General features: G+C 41.6%; 1 protein-coding gene and 1 long non-coding RNA gene across 3 annotated transcripts in view; one reads left to right on the top strand and one right to left on the bottom strand.

Moving 5' to 3' along the window:
- The window catches only part of LOC131915589 (uncharacterized), a 21,530-nt gene extending 15,743 nt beyond the window's left edge, over window positions 1–5,787 (top strand). The window contains exon 2 of the long non-coding RNA XR_009380367.1: window positions 5,633–5,787. This is a non-coding gene — a long non-coding RNA (uncharacterized LOC131915589). The remainder of the gene's footprint in view (window positions 1–5,632) is intronic.
- Lars2 (leucyl-tRNA synthetase 2, mitochondrial) overlaps window positions 1–22,595 on the bottom strand; it is a 111,091-nt gene that overhangs the window by 80,188 nt on the left and 8,308 nt on the right. Inside the window, exons 1-2 of one of the 2 annotated variants that reach the window (XM_059269007.1) lie at window positions 9,149–9,256; window positions 4,781–4,819 (exon numbers count right to left, since the gene is read on the bottom strand). Coding sequence is in view for 1 of the 2 variants with exons in the window: in XM_059269005.1 (XP_059124988.1) it covers window positions 9,149–9,277 (129 nt within the window). In the remaining variant the exon portion in view is untranslated. Of the gene's footprint in view, window positions 1–4,780; window positions 4,820–9,148; window positions 9,278–22,595 lie in introns of those variants that run through there. The other variant, XM_059269005.1, reaches the window with a different exon arrangement.

The raw sequence follows: 22,595 nt of genomic DNA, 5'->3' as shown, positions 1-22,595 counted from the left end.
AAAGATCTACCATCATTGCAATAGACCCAAGTGTCTGTCCCTCTGGCAGCAGACTGTATCCTAGTCAATAGCATGCACCTGTAATTCCAGCATCAGGAAGTTCAGGTAGGAGGATCATGAATTCAGGGTTAGCCTGGGCTACACAGTAAGCCCCTGCTTCAAAAACAAAATAAAACTCAGCTATCATGTAACACATTCCAGGCACATGATATTATCTCTGGGCTTTGAGTGGTAGAAGGCATGCTTAGAATGTGCAAAGCTATAGATTTAATCTCAAATACCACAAAACAAAAAAGATAGCTATAGTTTCTTACCCTTGGCTTCTCTGTGCAAAAACTGTCCAAACCATTCACTAGAAGAACTTTACACTCTTTTGGTTAGATTTTTTTTTTCACTTTTTTTATGTACATTGGTGTGAGGGTGTCAGGTCCTCTAGAACTGGAGTTACAATTTTGAACTGCCATGTGGGTGCTGGGAATTGAACCTGGTCCTCTAGAAGAGCAGCCAGGGCTCTTAACCAGAGTCAGCTCTCCAACTCCTCTTCTGGTTAGTTTTAAAATGACATTTCTCTTTATATCAATGAACTTCCACAGTTAAAGTAAGTTATTGCACCTATAGCGTACATGTACAAACATGCCAATCTACCATAAAGAAAAATGGGCATCTGCATTGATATGCTAGGGCCCAGGTAGTTGTGGTGATACACACCAATAATCCCAGCTATTTGAAAAGCTGAAGAAGTACTGAGAATTTGAAGCCAGCCTGGGCAACATAACAAGGCCCCTTCTTGAAATAAAGTAATACATGGCAGACTCTGAGCATTCTTGATTAAGCTGACCTCTTTTTATTCCCTAAGCTAACCTCTTCTTAGGTGTGAATGCTTCCTATAGCTTCATTTTTTCCAGATATTTGATCTATTTTTATAAACCTACTTAAGATATACTTTAAAAATCCAACATGTCAATTTCAGAACAGTGGGAATGTGATATCATGGAAGGTGGCAGAAGATAAAAAGTGATAATTTTAAGATAATAAATGTAAAATTATTCAGAGGCTGAATTAAGAAGTCCCAGTTACTTAAATTAGCAATCAGTACACTTCAGCCAGGCGGCAGTGGCACACGCCTTTAATCCCAGCACTCAGGAGACAGAGGCAGGCAGATCTCTGAGTGTTGAGGCCAGCCTGGTCTACAGAGTGAGTTCCAGGACAGCTAGAGCTACACAGAGAAACCCTGTCGGGGTAGGGGGAGGTGGGGGAGGAATGAAGAAAAGAGGAGAAAGAAGAACAAGAATTCAGTACATTTCAAGATTTGAAAAACCACACAATCTAGTTCTTAGAACAAATCCTCTAAGTAAGTTGGATAAGAAGCTACAAAGACAGTGAAGCCACCCCAAAATTCAGAAAGGCAGGACAGCATCACTACCTCAAATCTGACAGAGACTGAGGCAGCAGTGGGCAGGGCCCATGGCTGATGTGAGAGCAGGCATGTAAATGTGCTCATCTTACCAGATGGAGCCACAAGGAGCTGGGCAGTGGCTGAGGCGAGAGCCAGGGAGGAGATCCCTGGCTTCTCCACTTACCTGCCCTCCGATTGTACCTAGCTTGCCTATGCCTCCACACCAGCCACAGTAGGATGGAAGGCCCATGATCCCCTCCCCCAGAGCAGTCAGTGTTTACTGGGGGTGGATGGCAGAGACAGAGATAGATACCGGTTTTCTTCAGTGGCAATAGCTACTAGTAATTAAACCTAGTTAAATTCATTGGATCACAAAGCCAATCACAACAAAAGACTAGGCAGGCAGCTTGAGAAACACAGTTTAATACAAAGCAAGCAGGAATGGGAGTGTAGGAACACATCTCTAGGTGAAGTCTCAAAGAGGAGTCAGAGCTGGCTACTATCATGGAAGATGGGCTATCCTGATGTGAGTTCTCAAAGGAGGGTCAGAACTGGATATGATGGCAGATGGAACATCTCCGTGTGAGGTCCCAAGTGGGAGTCAGACCAGCTAGCATCATGGCAGACCGGAAGTTGCTAGCCCAGAATACAGTTATATGAATGTCAGAGCTCTGCAAGTCAGACCAGAGCTGGAAAGAGAGTGAGGACTGGGAGCTGGGTCTTAGATAACATCTAGTGTACAGTCCTGTCCTCCAGATCTGAGAACATTTAAGGGTTGGCAGGTAGGCTAGTGGCAAGCTTACTCAGCAGAAGGAACATGGTTCTGAGGGAGTCAAGGCTAGCCTTATCTATGTTGTATTTCTTTTACAAAAGAGGGAAAGTGGAATTTTATGTACAGTTTTAAAATACTTTAAGAGGAGGGTGGGGGATAAGCAAGAGGCCATTTGTCCTTCTAACACAGGAAGCAAGAGTGAGCTGAGCAGAGGGGCTTAAAGGTGAGCAGGAAGGAGACTGAGGCATCTGATTCCCTGCCTTTCCCCCAGAGACAGGAGCATGCCTCCAGAACAGGGCCAGCCAGCTGGTAGCAATGGCCAGCTTCTCTCCCTCACCCATAAAACAAAGCTTTATATTTGAAACCAATTCAGCTTCAGATGCAGGCACCATGGTTACTGTTTCACAAAGAAATGCTATTTTCAGTGTCTTGGCTTCTCTGGAGTGGATTCAGCACTCTATCTCCAAGAAATGAAAAATGCAGTGTTTAATTTCATTTAGCCAGTGTAATACGTAACCATTATAACAGATTAGATGTAGAAATCAAGTGACTACTTCAGAGTAAGAAAAAACACCTATACCCAAAGGGCATGCCTCCTGTGGGAATGCAGAAGAACCTGACTGGCAGGCAAGTCAGGCACTTTCCAATCAATGTGCTAGGTGGACATGCCTTCGTTCTTCAAATGACATCTGAGAGCATAAGCCTGGAAATCCACTGCCTACCTCCTGATGCCATAGAGATTTGAAAGTCTGGAACTAAATGCCACACCATGCACTATGGGCACATCACAGACATCCATCAACTAGCTTAAAACTGAGGAAACATCCACAACCACTTGTTTGCTGAGAATGTCTCTGGCATCTGGCCTTTGTGGGTGACTGTACAGTGATTAAACAGCTGTTAGACACTGATCTCCAACTTCTTCCTACACTTGGACAAGGCTATGAGCTCTTTGCCTGAAACTAATTAGTCCAAGCCCAGCACTGTAAGGAGAATGAATACTCTGTACTTCAATCACCCTACTCCTGGGCCAGAATGCTGGGGACACCAGCTGAGGTGGGAGGCAGAAAATTTATTTTCCAACCATCTGTGCATATGAAAACACAACAAAAGCACCATATGGAGCTAAGCTTTATGTATGTCATTAGGCAGCCTTTGAGTTTAAGGAGCAACCAACCAATTTGCAGCAGAGCCTTCTCTGACTGCAGAAAAAGAAGAATTTAATTCTGGCTTCAAATGGCCCTTGAGTAAACATGCAAGTCTCAAGAATGCTTTATTGTGGCCACTGAAATTGGGTTACACTCAAAACTGCATTTCACTGTTTTGTTTGTTTGTCTTTTGAGACAGTCTCACACAATCCAGGCTGGCTTTGCTTTCTTGACCCTCCTGCCTCCCCCTCTTAAGTTCTGGAACTTCTGGGGTGTGCATCACACATAGGTGCACTACATGTTTGAAGGGTTTTCTTGATCATCACCTCTGTGTAAAGCAGGCATCATCACTGCTCTGATTTACCTCCCCCAAACCACCTAATACTTACTCACTTGCACAGTACTCACTCAGTCTATACATTTCTATGGCTCAGGTCAGCTGCTAAAGACCTTTAGCTCTCTTCTGATGTCAGTGTGACTTGGTCTCAAACCTAGACAGCCATATCTATTTGGCTCAGCAGAGATGCCACCCATCCATCCTGTTTGAAACCTGGCCCAGCTACCTAGACTGCTTTTTCAAAATGTGGATACTCCCAGTCCTACCTCCATCCCTAGCAAACTCAAGAGAAACTGCCATCCCAAAGAGCTTACAGAACACGCAAGCTTGAGTGCTGCCATGGTAGTGAAAGCTTCACATTTGGGCCCAAACTCGGGGATCCACTGTTTCCTTGACGGCTTTCAAATGCTTAAAATTTTTACTATTATTGTGAGGGTTCAGGGCACATACCATGGAGTCCATTTGGAGGTCACAGGACAACCTTATTAAGTTGGTTCTCACTTTCCACCTTCACGTGGGTTCTGAGGATTAAACTCAGGACATCAAGCTTATTTGCAAAGTGCCTTTATCTGGTTTTCAAATGTTTAGTTTTCACACTCAGTGATAATCTTAAAAAGACCGCTAAGTCAGGGACACTATGATTATCTGCATTGTCATCTTTTGTAGAGGCCATGAATCAGATCAGCTCACAGTAGGAGCACACTGCTTTTATTTGATGCTGTTTGGTTTGTTTAATTTGAGGCAAGGTCTCACTGCGTTGCCTATACTGACCTCAAAACTAACATTCCTCTTGCCACTAGCTCCCCAGCACTGTGATTATAGGTGTGCACCACCATGTCTGGCTGGAAACAAAGGATCTTGTAAACTGCATTAAAAAAAAAAAAAAGTGTGTTCCAAGTAACCATTAAACAGCTGAAATGCTACTAACAAAGAGAGTTCAGGGACCTTCTCTGTCCCCAAAAAGTTAAAATAGTATTAGGCAGGTGACAGTAACAGAGAACCTATGAGCTTAGCCAGGGTAGTCTATGGTTTTACCCATAAGTGCTGATAAATGTGAGCTACAGAATTGAAGGCAGGTTACAGTGCAAGGAAAATTAAGTAGATCTCGAAGAATAATAAGGACTTACTTATAGGGGAGAGTGAGACGTACTCTAAGAAGGAGACACCTGGGTAAAAAACACAAAGATGAGAATGAGGATATTCCTATGAAAAAACTATGTACATGATTAAGGACTGTGGATGCAGGAGGCTTGGGCCAGTAGGGCAGAAAAAAACATTATAAAGGGGCTGGAAAGTTGTCTCAGGGTTAAGTGCACTAGCCACTCTTCCAGAGAACCCAGTAGGTTTGGTTACTAGCACCCACACGGTGGCTAATAAGCATCCATAAGTCCAGCCCCAGAGGATCTGTCATCCTCTTCTGGCATCCCTGGACACCAGGCAAGCACACTAGTGCACAGACATACATGCACTCAAAACACCCATACATATAAAACAAAACAAAGGAAAACATGTTGAAAAAGAAAACTGAAATGCAAAATAACTTTGGACTTAAACATATTTATAGGTAGTATGTAGGTTATACTTTAAGGGTTCTGGATTACCCCTGAGGACTACAATTAGATAGTCATAGAGGTTAGCTGGTCACTGGCACAGACACAGGAAAAATGTGTCTGGTGGAGGAAAAAAGTCAAGACTTAAAATCTGGACCTAAGTAATAGCTTCCCAATCAAGGGAATCATTGTTTTCTAAGATGGGCCTGAGTCCTCACACCCTGGGCTGTAACAACCCTGAGCCACATGCCAGTGCCTTTCACCCAGGCATGGGCAAGAGGACTAGCTCACAGTGCAGTGAGAGTGAGTGTGTGTGTGTGTGTGTGTGTGTGTGTGTGTGTGTGTACATAATATATATATTATATCAGTTCTGTTTCTGATCCTCTAAAGAACCCTGACTAATACTCTAATATTTATTCTAATAACAAGTAACAGGTTCAAATCCAAGGCACAGACTCAGCCAGTGGACAAACAAAAGGAATCACTGGCAACAATGAACAGAAGCAGCTTCACCAGAGCAGCCCTGTAGCCTGCTCCCAGCAGAAGACTGTAAGGACGCCTTGATTAAATGGAGCTGAATCATTTTTCTGAGCAGCTCAGAGCAAATCAATCAGTATAAATCATAATTACAGCTATCACTTATTAAGGGATGTATTATGCACCAGACACGTGGCACACCACACTACCTAATCTGACCTCATAGAAACCTGAGGAGAAATCAGTCAGTCTCAATATCACTCTCCCTCTCACTTCTTCTCTCCCCCTCCCTCCCTCTCTCCATGCCTCCTTCTCTTTTCCTTGGATACCAAATCCAGGGCCTAGGTGCTCACCTATGAACTACTCCACTGCTGCTAGATCCAAATCTCTTCCTTTAGATCAAATTAGGGAAGTGGGAGTCAGAGGCGCTAAGTGACTATGCAGGGTGCCCCAGTTAGGAAGCAGAACAGGGTCAAACCAATGTTGTGCACTCTGACTTTGGACTTCAGCTATGGTAGTAGACAGTGCCCCACCCCCACCCCCTTTCTTTGGCCATGAGCTGTCTGCAAAGTCCTGATTCCTCATGTGCATCTTTGCAAATATTTCATCCTACCCAAGACAACTAGACTCTCACATACATCCCTTCACTTACCTATCTGCTAGCAGGCTTCCTGACATTCTCTCACCAATAACATGTGTTTGCTTAAATGTTCCAGCTTAGGAACATGCCTGCAGCCAGCATGCACTGATCAAATTAATGTGGCTTAATTTTTTAAAAGATAAATACAGTTGAAGGTTAGTTACAGAATTACACTTTAAGGATGTCCAGAGGTATAGCACAGTGACAGCCCACATTCTCAGCATGTGCAAGGTTCTGGGTTATATCTTTAGGAATGGAAAGAAAAAGATTGTACTTTAGACAAAGAGCCAATTAATTCTATCTGCTTTTTATTTCTTTTCTTTTTAAAATTTTAAACTTTATTTTTATTTATATGTATATGTGTGAATATATGTACACCTGGTGCAGGAACTAGTGGAGGCCAGAAGTACAGATACCCTAGAACTGGAGTTACAGTGAGCCATACGAGTTCTGAGAATTGAATTCAGATTTCCTGCAAGAACAGTCAGTACTCTGAACTGCTGAGCATCTTTATACCCTCTGTCCTGCCTCTTTTAAAGGAATACTGTAAAATAGTGTCTAAGAAAAATATCTTTCCTAAACTAGGATGACAAATAACTGTGGTAACTTTAAATTTCAATGGAACCTCTGAATTTAGCAATATAAACCTATTAATTCTCAAGTGACAGAAACATGAAAACATGACCTCAGTTTTATGGGCTGCTTCTTCTGCCAACAAAAAATTTCCAACCAATTGTCTCAAGAGATAGACTTAATCTTCCTAAAGGCATAGGAAGTACAAAATGCCACCTGCCTGATAGGTGAAGAAAAGCAATGACCAATGGTATACTAGTAAATGTAACAATTGGCTCTCACATGAAACGTCCCAGTTTGGTGCCAGGCATGGTGGCATATCCCTCTAACCCTAGAATTCAGAAAGTAAAGACCGAAGATAAGAAAGTCAAGATCATCATTGATTACCACCAAGTATAAAGTCAGTCTGGGTTATGTGAGACCATATATCAAACAAAATATATTTTGTGCTCATCTCTCTTTTCCTACTCTTGTACAGTCCAGGATCCCCTGCCTAGAGAGTGATGCCAATGCAGTGGGCAGGTCTTCCACCTCAACTAATATAATTAAGATAATCCCCCACAGACGTGCTTGCAGGACAACCTAACCTAGACAATCACTCGTTGAGACTCTTCTCCCAAGTGATTCTAGATTGTGTCAAGTTAACTAAAGCTAACCATCGAGGGTTCAGTGGTTGAGAGCACTTACTGATCTTGCAGAGGGCCTGAGTTCAGTTCTCAGCATCCACATTTGTAACTCCAGATCCAGGAGGATCTGATACCTCTGACCTCCTTAATCACCTGCACTCACATGCCTATACCAACATACACATAGATGTAATTGCAAAAAAATAATAAATCTTAAAAAGGAAGAAGAAAAACTAACTATACTGGGACAGACTCACATCAGCCAAAGAAAGGGCATATCTTCTTTTTTCTTTTAAGTTCTATTTGTCTTTCAAGGTCATTAACAGGTTCTTCTTTGGGCCAGTGGCTTGACTCAGCAAAATAAAGATTCTTGGCACCAACCCTGAATTTGATCCCCAGTACCCAAGTGGTAGAAGAAAACGGGCTTAGGCAGGCATTTGCCCCCTACCAATACATAAATGTAATAAGATGTTCCCTCTTTAGAGAATTCTTCCCCATTCCTCACAGTTATTAATCCTCCAGTATTGTTTCTTATAAAATTTTATTTTTCCCACTATAAAATAAATGTGTTTTCATCAAAGAATATAAAAAACATCCAATAACAAGGGGAAAAAACAAAAACAAAACTCTTGTGATGTCCAGAATTACAATGCAGCCTAGGCTGGTCTTGAACTCCTGATTCTCCTCCTCAACCTTTCAAGTGCAGGGATTACAGGAGTATGTTACCACACAAAGCTTTATAGCTTAGATCACAAATGTACCGAGAGGCCCATGTGTACTGAGAGGCCTTGTCCCCAGGGTGGTGCTACTGAACAATGGTGGGATCTTCAACAGGTAGGGACTAGATGGGCCTGGTGGCACAAGCCCCCAGCTACTCCAGAAGCTGAGGCAGAAGGATCCCAAGTTCAAGGTCTATCTGAGCAACTTAATGAATAAAATAAATAAAATTAGGAAGAGGAGCTAAGGATATGGCTCAGTGGTAGAACATTTGCCTGGTATGTGTAAAGCTCTGGGTTTGCTCCTCTGTAGCACTCACCAAAAGAGGTGTGTCTAACAGAGGTCTTTGGATCACTGAGGATTATGCCCTTGAAGAAAATCCTGGGAACCCCAACCCTTCACTATTGCTTCCTAGCCATGGGGTTAGCAGCTGTGCTCTGATGTGCTCTTCACCATGACTATCCAGTATCCTCAGCAGAAGCCAAAATGCACTGGGTCCATCTAAGCATGCATGTAAGACCAGGAGCCACAATAAGCCTTCTTTTTTTTTCTTGATAACATCTCAGGTATTTGTTATAGAGGTGAAAAGTTGACCAGAATGCAGCACTTATCCATCTTTGTATCACTGGCTTCACTGCCCTGTACAGTGACTGCTTATGGTGGAGCTCCTCCTGAGAAAAGAGCAGTATTAGCCACATCTGTTCCTGCCTTCCCCAAGCCTACCCAATGTCCACCCCCAAAACAACACCCACCTTGTAGCTGTCCCAGTTCACCCAGATGCTTCATTATAAGCTTCTCTGCACATAAGGAAACTGAGCTGTTCATGTTCACACTTAAGAGTTGGCGTTCTTCATTTTCCTAAACACATACTACCACACTCCCATCTGGAGTGAGGCAGGCACTTGTCCTTACCTGCATGCCTCTCATTTTCTGGAACCGTGCAATGGTGTCACTGAGGGTGTAGACTCGTACATGGCCCATGTGCAGCTTGCCAGAAGGGTATGGGAACATGGAGAGCACGTAGAATTTGGGCTTTGATTTCTAGGAAAGAGTGACAAAGGATGACAAAAAGTGTTTATTACATATTTTCTGGAAGCTCTACATACATTAATATTTTGGCACTTTACTCAAGGTAATAATTTAACATTTTAAAAACTTCCTTAAAGAAAAAAACCTGCTAGGCAGTGGTAGCACACATCTTTAATCCCAGCACTTGGGAGTCAGAGGCAGGCAGATCTCTGAGTTTGAAGCCAGCCTGGTCTACAGAGTTAGTTCCAAGACAACCAGGGCAGCACACAGGAAACAAAAAACCAAAGGGGGGGGGGGGGGAGAACCTGTTCTCATTATGTAAATTGACAAAAACGTTAAAACCTCCAAAATCTAAAGGTCCTGGTTTAAGCTAAAGAATATCCACAATAATTCAGAACAATGTTTAAGTGCTAATTAGTATTAATGCTTTTTTAATTTTTCTCCCTCTTTTAAAAGCTACTACTCTCCTAAAGGAGTTTCTATCTAAGTTTTAAAAGACTGTTTTTCCAAATGAGCCTCTAACACAGAGATCCACTTTATTCAAGTAGAAGAGGCTGAATTACAAAAGAAATCTCCATAACTAGTCTCTTCCCTAGCTCCCCTGACTGCATCCACCTGAGATCCACTGTGGACAACAGGGTCTCCAGGCACTAGATGGGTCGTGAAGTCTCTCCTGTGCACTGGAGTTTCTCTTTTCACAGAAAAGGCTAAAGTGGAAAAACCATGACGAAATCAACCACAAAAGGAACGCCACTGGTTGTTTCCCAGAAGTGATAAATACATGAACACAGATCAGGGTCATACGATTCTCCAGCTTCCAGCCTCAGCAGCATGGAAAACACAGGAAATCTACACATCTGACTAGAATGAAGACAGGTCACTCACTACCTTTGGGCACCCTCAGTCTTCCACTGGCAGGATGGTAAATGTTGTCAAGAGTTTGTGCATGTCAGAGGACAAGGTCCCAAGAGAATGGGTCTAGTCATGGAGCTGATTACTTATGGGAGACCTGATACTTTTGGCGCTTGTAGAAAATTCTGCAGTGCTGAGGACAACTGAGGACCTCATACATGCTAGGTGAGTGCCATAACACTGTACTTCATGTATAGCTCCAAGGATTATGTGTCATCTCTACATTCACATCTTGCTACCCAAAAGGACTGCAATAACTCTTAAATGAATGTTTGTTGGCCTTTGGGGAAGCACCTTCTAACAAAGGCACAGCCGTTCCCCATAGCAGACTTTACAAATCCTGTCCAGGTAATGGGAGGCTCCCCTAACTAAGCTTCAAATTCTGCCATGGGGTATGGTGATATTTGTGTGTGTGTGTGTGTGTGTGTGTGTGTGTGTGTGTGTGTGTGTGAGAGAGAGAGAGAGAGAGAGAGAGAGAGAGAGAGAGAGAGAGAGAGAGAGAGAGAGATCTAACAAATAAAGCTTGCCTGAAGATCAGAGAGAAGAGCTAGCCACTAGTTAGCCATAGAGGCCAGGCAGTAGTGGCACACACCTTTAATCTCAGCACTAGGGAGGCAAAGGCAGAAGGATCTCTGTGATGTTCAAGGCCACCCTGGGCTACACAAGACTGATCCAGTCTAAAAGAGAAATAGAGCCAGGCAGTGGTGGCACACACCTTTGATCCCAGCACTTGGGATCTCATGCCTTCAATCCCAGTACAAGGGAGGAGGATACAGGAAGCGATATGGCTGGGCAGAGAGAGGAATATAAGGCAGGAGGAGACAGGACAGCATGGCATTTAGTCCCAGGATTTGTAGAGACAGGATCTCCCCTTTTCTGCTAAGGATTTCAGAGAGGTAAGTGTAGGGAAAAGGGGCTGGCTAAAGAAACCCACCCTGACCCTGGAGCCCAGAACTAGGGAAAGATGGCTCAGATAAAGCCAGTGAAAGAGACAGTTTGGCTTAAATCAGAGCCATCTCTGCCCCTGCAAAGTGACCTGTGAAACCGACCAATCACAGAGCAGGACAGTAGCACCCTAGCCCTGGAGCCCAAGACCAAGGAAAGAAATATAGCCTGGGTTAGGGACCTGAGCCAGAGAAATGAACACTTTATCCCCAAACCCAGAACCAAGGAAATATGCCCTGACTCTGAAACCAGAACCAAAGAAATACTTTTGGTTCCTAGAGTCAGCAAAAGAAATGTGCCAGTGAAAGAAACACAGTTTGGCTCAGATCAGAGCCATCTCTGCCCCTGGCCAACTGATTTGTGAAATCAACCAATCATAGAGCAGGAAGGTAGAACCCTGGCCCTGGGGCCCAGGACCAGGGAAAGAAACACAGCCTGGGTTTGGGACCTGAGCCTTTTATCCCCAAACCCAAGGAAACCAAGGAAACATGCCCTGACTCTGAAACTAGTACCAAAGTAACAATCTTGGTCCCTAGAATCAGAGTCAGTAAAAGAAATGTGCCCTGGCCTTAGAAGCAGTGTCAAAAGGCCAAAAAAGGCCAGTGAAAGAAACACAGTTTGGCTCTGAAATCAGGGTCATCTCAGTCCCTAGCCCACAAAACTGGCCAATCCCTGGGCAGTAGGAAAAAAAAAAAACACTAACCAATCACTGGTTGACTCCACCCCCAAGACATTCTATATAAACCGCCCTGCCTGGTTTAGGCAGGTAGAGGCTGCTACTCTCCTGAACTACTCCTTCCCAAATAAATCTCTTTCTCAAGAGTTTTGGGTGTGAAAATCTTCATTCACTGGCATAGAGGAGATCCTTGCTAAAACGTCCCTCAGTGGAGACAAGCATGGGAGAGCTGAAAGAGCTGAAAAAGCAACACTTTCCTCCAGAGCCGATTGCTACATTTCTGCAATTTCTTAGGCTGGAGAAGCAGAGGTCTGCTAGGAAGCCCCCTTAAGTGGGGGCTGAGCAAAGCTCAGCTGTAGCGGCTCTCCAAGAGAGGAGCAGGACTGCTATGTCCTGCAGGGAGACCACCCCCCATCACACCAGGTATAGCCTGACTCTCTCAAACAGTGAGGATACCATTCCCTGCTGAGCTGTCCTGGCAGCTCCAGGCCTGACTTTCCTAAACAGTCAGGATACCCTTCTCTGCTGAAGCAGTTCCAGGTCTGACTCTCCCAAACAGTCAGAAAAACTTCGCCTCCAAGGCAGAGCTGCCCCAAGTGGCTCCCAGCTCCTAGCTTCCCAAGATACCTCGCCCTCCAGCTGTCAGCTGTTCTAAGCAGCTACCAGGGCTGCTGACTCATCACAGCTCTAGCCATTACCTGACTCCCAAGTGGTCAGGCTACCTCTTCCCAGAGTTGCAAAACTCACGTTTTGGTGCCAAAATCCAGGGCCAAACCCACAAAGTTGCAACAAATTTACTTATAGTAAGAACTAGTGGCTGGCTGCTCTGTTCTGATCTTTCAGCTTTCACCATGAATCTGACTGTAGGTTTTTATTAATAAGAGCAATTAGAATTTGTGCTACAATGGGGCATCTAGAAGAGTGACAGGTAACTGCTGCTGGTGGTCAATGAGGATGGGCCATCTACTGTCACACTATTGTTAATTTTGGCCTTCTAGATCTCTCTTTTTGGTCCCTGCTTCTTCCTAGAGCTTAGCCAAGCATCAAGGCTCTCTCAAAGCAATGAATATAAACACAGGCAGAAATTCATAGCCCTTCCTGTGCATGTGTGGGAGGGAATGTTTTAAACATTGTTGGCTAGTATTTGCATGACGGATGATGGACAGAGCCTACTTGCAATGGTTAATACCAATTGTTGCCAGGCAGTGGTGGCCTGTAATCCCAGCATTCAGAAGACAAAGACAGGCAAATCTCTGTAAGGTGGAGGCCAGTCTGGTCCAGAGTGAGTTCCAGAACAGCCAGGGCTACACTGAGAACATCTGTCTCAAAAAAACAAAACAAACAAACCCATCTATTAACCTGTTAGGTTCTAGAAGCACCAAGAATAGCAAAGTTAAGGCATGTTAGTCAACATAGGTTAACTAAGGACCCAGCCTAAATGTAATTAGTACCGTTCCATGGGCTCAGGACTTGAATTGAAAAAGAGAAAGATGAACAGCGGCACTCCTCTGTCTCTGCTTGCTTTTTGTAGATACAGTATGACCAACTGCCTTCCCCTCATCTAGACTGGATTCTCCAAAACTGTGGGCCAAAATGAACCCTTCTTATGTTGCTTCTACCTGATATTTCATTACAATAAAAATAACTAATACACAACTTGAATCAGGGAAGCAGAACAAGAAATCAGATTCCAGCCAAGTGGGTTTTTTTGTTTGTTTGATTGATTGATTGATTGGTTGATTGATTGGTTGATTGGTTGGTTTTTGAGGTAGAATTTTGCTATGTAGCACAGGTTGGCCTCTGAGGAAGCTGTGGCTTCTCTGATCTTCCAGCATTCACCCCAATAACTGGCCTCAGGTTTGATTTTATTAATAAGACCATTTAAGATTCCTGCTACATCTGGTGCCCAATGTTTGTGGTATGAGTTCTCAAAAAAGCTACTTGCCTGTGGCCTCAAGGGCCCCAGCTCAGGCCCGAGCTACACTTGGCCGGTTGTGGTGGCACACACCGTTGGATTTACTGAAGGAGGAAGAGGCAGGAGGATCCCGAGTTTGAGGCCGGCCTAGGAGGCTTGCTAAGGAGAAATTTCGGCCCAGGACCTGGCCACAAACAGTGGCAGTGGGACCATGGAGGCAGCAACTGCTGCTCCGAGTTGCTGGCTCCTTCTCATCATATTGGTGACTGCGGTGATGCTGCTACCTGGGATGAAAGGTTTACTGCTGCTTGTTCAGAGAAGAATTACCAGGACCATTGTGTTACCAGAAAGCATCCGCAAAGGTCAGTTTGGAAAAGTTTGGCAAGACAAATGGTTGGGAGAAATTGCTGTGAAGATTTTCTCTTCTAGGGAAGAACGTTCATGGTTCCGAGAGACAGACATTTATCAGACTGTGATAAACCACAGAGGAGGCAAAAAAAAAAAAAAAAAAAAAAAAAAAAAAAAAAAAAAAACTGCAGGGAACCATGACCACACCTAACAGCAACTTTGAAATTTTCAAAAAGATGACAGGATCCCACAATGACGAATCCACATGGATTATGGTAAAGCCATTAAGCTGATTAACACCAATTAAAGATTGACTTTGGACTACAAACTGCTCAGGACAATTTTGAGATGGCTAGCTGAGATGATCCAGCCTGACAGATTACTTGAACAAGGACTTGAAACAAGCCCTGCACTTTCTCATTATGCAGCGACTGGACAAATAATACAGGACTTGACAATTAACCTAAAAATTTTCTTTTCAGGATTCCGTAAAGATGTCTTCACCCCCAGAAAGCAGGAAGTAATTTTTAAGAAAACTACACCCATATTCCCAAGAGGTGGGGTGGATGGTTTTTTGATCATTTAATGAGTTATGGATATTGTCTGTTTATGATAGTTGGTTACAAGTTGTTAATTGTTAATAGTCAGGAAAAAAGCTGAACAAGGAGATTAGATTCAGAGGTTTTGTTTAAGAAAAAGAAAAAGAAAAAATATAGATATGAGTTAGATCATCGAATCTACTCTGAGAAAAAAGATAAAGAAATAATAGGATAAACGGGTAGACCACTGAATCTACACTAAAAAGAAAAAAGGGGAAGATATAAAAATGACAAAAGGTAGATTACTGAATCTATTATGAAAAGAAAAAAGGACCTACTTGTTTTAAATAGGATAAGTAATGAAAATTTTTTTGTCTGAGTTTACCAAATGTTACTGTACTGGACATTGTTAATATATATAAAGGAGTTTTTTGTCTGAATCTGTCAAATGTTAATGGACTAGACATTGTTAATGTAATCTTGACTGTGTATATTGTATATATTTATTGGATATAATTTTTCTTGTATTAGTTATAAGCCTTTTTTAATTTTAGACAAAAAAAAAGGGGAAATGTGGTGGTATTGTGTTTCCTGAAATATTGTGCACCCTAATAAACTTATCTGGGGTCAGAGACAGGACAGCCACAATATTAAACATAGAGGATAGGCAGTGGTAGCACATGCCTTTAATCCTAGCATTCCAGAGGCAGAAATCCATGTGTTCAAGTATACAGCCAAGCATGGTGACTCACGCCTTTAATCCCAGAAAGTGAGCCTTTAATCCCAGGGAGTGATGGCAGAAAGCAGAAAGGTATGTAAGGCGTGAGGACCAGAAACTAGAAGCTTTTTAGCTGATTAAGCTTCAGGCTTTCGAGCAGCAGTTCAGCTGAGAGCCATTGGGATGAGGACACAGAAGCTTCCAGTCTGAGGAAACAGGATCAGCTGAGGAACTGTCGAGGTGAGGAAGCTGTGGCTTGTTCTGCTTCTCTGATCTTCCAGCATTCACCCCAATAACTGGCCTCAGGTTTGATTTTACTAATAAGACCATTTTAGATTCTTGCTACAGGCCTCCAACTTGCAGCAATCCTCATGCCTCTCTGCCTCCAGAGTGCTGGGATTACAGGTGTACATCACCATGTCATGTCCAGTTTCTTGCCAAGTTCTTAAACTTCAGCAAAGGTTTTAAATCTTTAGCAAAACCAAAAAACAAAAGTTAACCACCTCCCACCCCCCAAAACACACAAAGCACAACTTTTCTCTGTCCTGTCCATCCTCTAGAAATGAAAAAGGTAAATAGGTAAGCAATACCACCTAGAGAAAGAAACACTTTTTAAGTTTTTCTCAGAATCTGGAGAATACAAAAATAAAGCATCCTCTGTATCACTGGAAGAATAATGACTTAAATAAGCAGAGTGACAGGCAGGGAATAGAGATCTCATGAGTGAGGAGACTTCACTGCTCTTAAGAAGATCATGTCAGCCCAGTGGTTTAGCTCCATGATGCAGTACTTGCCTAGCTGTGCAAGCTCATGGGCTTCATCCTTCGCATCGGGGAGAAGAAAAGGTGAGTGACAGAAAATCCTTTTCCCTTGTGAACAAGTTCTTATGAAAGGTGAAACAGCTCTATTTCCACTAAGCACAAAAATAAAACTGTCTCCTTTACTGAATTCTTTCTCCTACCTGCAATGGATTAGACCCCATGGGTTTTCTTTGGGAATTTTGAATACTACTGGAAAAGACTGTAATCATGCTCCTTGGGAGTTAGAAAAGTAATTAAATCCTTGACATGTACTACCTTGTAGGGTTTTTTGCTTTCTGAGACAGGGTCGTTTTGTAGCCCAAGCTGGCCTCAGGCTTCCTGAGTGCTGGGAATACAGGACTGTGCAACATTTCTAGTTTTTGACTTTCAAGTTATTATGTAAAGCGATTTTCTCTTATTATAATCACCCTATCCTCTTGTACTATTTATTATATCATATTAATTATCATTCTTTCTCTAACATTATCTACACACAGCTTCACTAGCCTCTCCTTTTTTGTATGCTTGTTCAATGAAGATTAAATTAATGGCAACATCAAATAATTCATCAAAGACTAGCCAAGCTGAACTCCAAACCTGAGTTCACAGGAGAGAGGCAGAAAAGCAATGCTACCAAGTCTTGGTACTTGTGAACATTTTTGTTTTTGAAGAAAATACATTCAGCCTACTGCCTGTCCCTGCCTTGCGCTTTTCTGTGTAAATTAAGTAAGTCATTTTCCTCTGTGACAATGAAATGAGTTCTATCATCTGGAGGTGGAAAAGAGAGAAGAAATGACAGGAATTTGTGTTATAAGTGAGTAGGAATCTGACTGAAATGGAAATTTTCATAATTACATAAAAGTGCAGGAATTCAAGCCTTTAAGGGAAAGTACTAATGCCAGCAATGAGAAAAGGGTGGTTTTAAAGCTGGTCCCATGTTTCCATCAGACTGTGGTTTAGAACATGAGTGCTGCCTCTCCGCTGAATCATTCTCTAAAGTTGTAACAGTCCCCACTGGCATACAGGGCCTCCAGTTCCAACCCTGACTTTGCCATGAGATGTGAGGCTTCAGACAAAATCCCTGTGTCTTCCTAGGCTCATTTTATTCTCCATTGATGACTGATACAGACAGTTTCCAGACAGCAAGGGTTCTCAGGAGGTTGGGTGGATCCCGGCTTGGCACATTACCTGGACTTGAGTGTTCTAACTCCCCAGGTAACAATGCCCACTCTCAAGGCTGTTCTGATATTAAGAAATTCAACCAATGGAAATGGTACATGGTAAAATGCTCACTAAATGGAAGTTGGGATTTGTTTCATTTTTCTTTTTAATAGTGGTTTGATGATGATGACAAGGCACTTGGCTTCTAAATGTACTTAATATCAATGTGAGGTGGATTTCAAATGTACTTAATATCAATGTGAGGTGGATTTCAAATGTACTTAATATCAATGTGAGGTGGATTTCAAATGTACTTAATATCAATGTGAGGTGGACACTAAAGCTTCATATAGTCCAGTGTTCAGTCAGATTCTCAGTCCCTGGTAAAACAGCATGTGATTTTATCTGCTATTTATTTGTTTGTTTGTTTGTTTGTTTGTTTGACACTTCAGTTTAGAAAAAGTTCAGCCACATTTTCTCATTTGATTTTCAAAACAAACTTGTAAGATAAACAATGTGAGGAGCTGAGAATTGTAGGAGTTAAGGGAATGGCCAAGTTTTCTCCGTAAATTATTCAACTTTCCTTTTTAGTGTTCATTTTATTTGTTATATACTATATCTCTCTTAACTCCAGTTCTTCTTTCCAAGCAATGCCAAAACGATTTTTCAGGTGAATATGAACAGCTCTCACCCTCACAGAAGGAATGAGTGTGACTACAGTGGGAGTCAGTAGACAGGAAAAGGAAGTCCAGTACAGTGTCAGCTGCAAGGACAACTCAACGTTTTGTCTCTGACCCCACCTAATTAATTCCACAAACATCTCTACTATTGGGTTGCTACTATTACAAAGGGATAGTCAAGATATAAATATAAAAGTCTTCTAGTATTTTCTCTGATCCAATTGTAACAGGAGACATAGAATACTCAAAAGAAATTAATGACAGCCAAATGCATGATACAACTGATTTGGGCAGAGGACTGGGACCAGAAGCCAAGGTCCACTGATCCACTGAGATGCTCCAATGCTGGACCCACCTTCAGATCACATTAAAGAACAGGCTGGCCTCCCTCCTCAGACCATGATGCTCAAGTGGCAGAGTGTAGGCCAAGTCTACAGCAAAAAGAGACATATTCTCAGCTCATACAACCTTCTGATAGATTCAAAGGCCTCTCCTGTAATTTCACATATGACCTGTTAAATCCATGGATGCCATCTTACCATACAGGGCCAAAAAGGACCCAGCACCTGCTAATACTTCGGTTTTGTTCAGTTTCCCCCAATCAAAGCATACCAGAGTATCTACCATGGGGCTGTCTGTCACACAACCATGTACAACACTAACATGAACACAACCACCACACTGCAAAGTTTTTTGCATCCTAACTTTGCATCACCTCCTTTGCTCCTCCCAACAATCCTCCTTGGAGCCAAGTGGGTGCTATTATCACCTCCAGTTTAGAAAAAAAAAAAAAAAAAGCACAGAGATATTCGATAATTTGGTTTAATGCCACACTTAATTGTAGCCATAAGTTTTCTCCTGTCCTGCCCAGCCCCACAGCCGCTTATAAAATAATCACTCAGAGGCTTACATTAATGACAAACTATATGGCCAATGGCTTAAGTTTCTTGCTAGCTAGCTCTATCATCTTAAATTAACCCATTTCTATTAATCTATGTTTTGCCACATGGCTGTGGTATATTACCAGTCTGCTGGCATGTTGCTCCTTGGGTGGCAGGCGGCCATCTCTCCTGCCTCTGCCTTTTGTCTTCCTGTATCTCTCTTGGATTTCCTGCCTGGCTATAACCTGACTTACAATAGGCCAGAGCAGGTTCTTTATTAACCAATCATAGCAACACATATTCACAGTGTACAGAAAGACATCCCACAGTACTTCCCCTTTTCTGTCTACTTGTTCTTTTTACAACTGAACTCTACTACCAGCAGGATGTAACCCAAAGGGTACTGAGATGAATGAAATCTGGCAGATGAGTGTGTTTTATTTTGTAGAATTTGGAAAATTGAAATATGTACACCATTGATACCTATTCAGGATTTTAATAGGCAACTGCTCTGAATTCTAAAAAGACTGATTCTGTAATCACACATTTGCTAGAAGTTATGGCCATCATGGGTATACCTGTACAAATTAAAACTGACAATGCTCCAGCATTATATCTCTGGTAAAATGAAACAGTTTTTTGCTTATTACAATATAAAGCATATTACAGATATACCACACAATCCTACAGGCCAAGCAGTCCTAGAAAGATCAAATCGAACTCTAAAGGATATGCTAAATAAACAGAAAGGGGTAACAAAAACCCCCAGAAATAGATTACATAATGCTCTATTAACTCTGAATTTTCTCAGTGCTAATGAGAAAGGAACAACAGCTGTGGAGAGATATTGGATAATAGAAAAAAACTACAGAATTAAATCAGACTGTATACTTTAAAGATGCACTGACCTCAGAATGAAAACCAAGATATATATTACGCTGGGGATGAGGTTTTGCTTTTGTTTCTTCCCCCACGCCCCCCCAGCTGAGGATCGAACCCAGGGCCTTGCGCTTGCTAGGCAAGCGCTCTACCACTGAGCTAAATCCCCAACCCTTGATTTTGTTTCTATAGGAGAAAAAAAGCTATAAATACTATTAAAATTGATAAAGGTTCGATTTGAACAAGAGACCTCTTAATTAGAAGAGGTGACAATTCATCAACCAGCATAACCATTCAATTTAAATTAACTTAAACCACTAACAAATGCATTTCATTTAATCAGATATAACTTGCCAAAAGGGAACCTCCCCAAAGTTAGGGTTGGGGAAAGGTTTTTGCTTTTTGTCTTTCAGGAGAATGAAGGCTAAGGAATCTGAAGAACACTGGACAAATGAGACATCTGGAGAAAAAGGACAAATCATCCAGAAAAAAATGTCCCAAGAAAAAGAGTAAATTGGCCTATTGGTATATCATCTACAAAATTTCATAAGTCTTCCTAAATGTTTGTTTCTGCTCTTCTCTACAGACACTTAACACAAATGGTCTTTTTGTGGTCCCAGTTCAATTAAAAATTAAAGCTGGCTTTGGAGTTGGAGTGTGGCTGTCTCCTTCTCTAAACCCAAGCATGCTTGTTAAAAGAAAATGCAAAATCTCTGTATCATGTCAGAAGAGCCACCTGACATGGGACAGAAGAAAACCCAAAATTAAGGGGCTTTCCATTGCCACTAATCTCATAAGTATTTGGTTTTATTTTGACTCTTTAAAACTTTTCTTTTCTTTTCTTTTCTTTTCTTTTTTTTTTGGCTTTTCGAGACAGGGTTTCTCTGTGTAGCTTTGCGCCTTTTCTGGAACTCACTCTGTAGCCCAGGCTGGCCTCAAACTCACAGAGATCCACCTGGCTCTGCCTCACTGAGTGCTGGGATTAAAGGTGTGCACCACCACCGCCCAGGTAAAACTTTTCTTAAGGTATGAATTTTATATCAGAATTTATAATATATATATATATATATAACTTTTGTCATAATATTAGTGGTCATATAGAGTATTAACTAATCCTAGAAAAAAGGCTTTATCTAGCTTCCTGTACATGATTTTGGGTTTGAGTCTCTATCAGTTTTCTGCAGTGAAACATGACCATGGCTAACAGAGACTTTGAAGTCTCTAAAAAGATGATGGGGCCCCACAATGACGATTCCATCAGGACAATGATAATACCACTAAGATGATAAGCACTGCCCAAAGATCGTCTTTGGACTACAAACTGCTCAGGATAATTTTGAGATGGCTAGCTGAGATGATCCAGCCTCACAGACTACTCGAGCAAGGACTTCAGACAATCCTTTCACTTTTGCATTATGCAGAGACTGGACAACAAATGATACCACTACCTCTCCTAGGACTTGACAATTAACCCAAAATTTTTCTTTTCGGGATCCCCTAAAGATGCCTTCACCCCACAGACAGCAGGAAGTAATTTTAAGAACATGACGCCCACATTCCCCAAGAGGTGGGGTAGGTGATTTTTTTTGTCATTCAATGGGTTATGGATAATTGTCATTGTTTAGGATGGTTGGTTACAAATTGTTAATTGATAATGGTCAGGGGAAAAAAGCTAAACAAAGTGATTAGATTCGGTGTTCTTGTTTGAAGAAACATGGAAAAGAGGATATAGATAAAAGGTAGATTATTGAATCTATTCTTTAAAAATAAAGATATAGAAATAATAGGATAAAAGGGTAGATTATTGAATCTACTCTGAAAAGAAAAAAGAGAGGATATAGATATGCTAAGATAAAAAAGTAGATTATTGAATCCACTTTTAAAAGATAACTACTAGTTTTAAATTGGATTGGATTTTTGTATATTGTATATAAATTATGTATATTGATATAAATTTGAGATTGATTTTGTTAGAAAATACTATACATATATTTCTAATTCTGTTCAAGGTATTATACCTATACAGTTCATTTAACAATGCAATGCAATTTTCTAGTCCTTGAAAGTTATTACTAATTAAATGCAGGTTAGTAGTTAGTCATTACAATCGAACTTGTAATCATATTAGGTATGTTTTCAAGGTCAAACAGAAATATATTTTAGATAGGTCATCTTCAAATACTTCAGAGATCTACAGAATATGGCATTTAAGATGTTTTAATAACATAGATTTTTTTTTTCCTTTTTTTATGACAATGAGACATGTCTGCTCCTGGCAGCACCAATCTACTTCAGAGAAGTTGATGGGCATTGAAGAAACTCATTATGGAGTTTACTTTCATTGTGACAAAAGTTAGCCACTGGGCAAGAAAGTGCCCTTACCTCAACTGCTGACAGTATGCTGTCCAAAATGGACAAGCAGGACACAAAAGAAAGGACTGCCAATCCTTGCCAAGACAAGGTAGGAAGACCCTTTAGAAAATCCTGCTTCACAGATGAATCTGTCAGATATGCTAGGCCTTTAGGCCAAAGATGGATGTCCCAACATTGCAGAGGAACCTTGGGTGACTGTCCAGGCAGCCAGCTGTTTCTGTCATTTCTCACATTTTTTGGAAGTTGCTTGTTTGTACTCCTGCTTATTCAGTCAATATTATTTCCTTCTCAGGTCTCTGAGATAGTTGAAGATTAGATAGTTATAGTTATAGTTTTCCTTGTTAACAAATTCAGAACAGAAACTCACTAAAGAGGTGGAAAGTGTATAAGTTTGAAAGACACCAAAAGATAGGTTTGGGTTGGTAATACAAGTTATGATAGAAAGTGAATTAGGTACATTTTGGACTCACCAAAATAGGATACAGAATGGAGTATTTTCACTG

This window comes from Peromyscus eremicus, chromosome 7 (genome assembly GCF_949786415.1).
Source record: "Peromyscus eremicus chromosome 7, PerEre_H2_v1, whole genome shotgun sequence".
Taxonomy (NCBI): domain Eukaryota; kingdom Metazoa; phylum Chordata; class Mammalia; order Rodentia; family Cricetidae; genus Peromyscus; species Peromyscus eremicus.
Note: the sequence above shows the minus strand (reverse complement) of the source record. Positions and strands in the feature narration are given on the sequence as shown.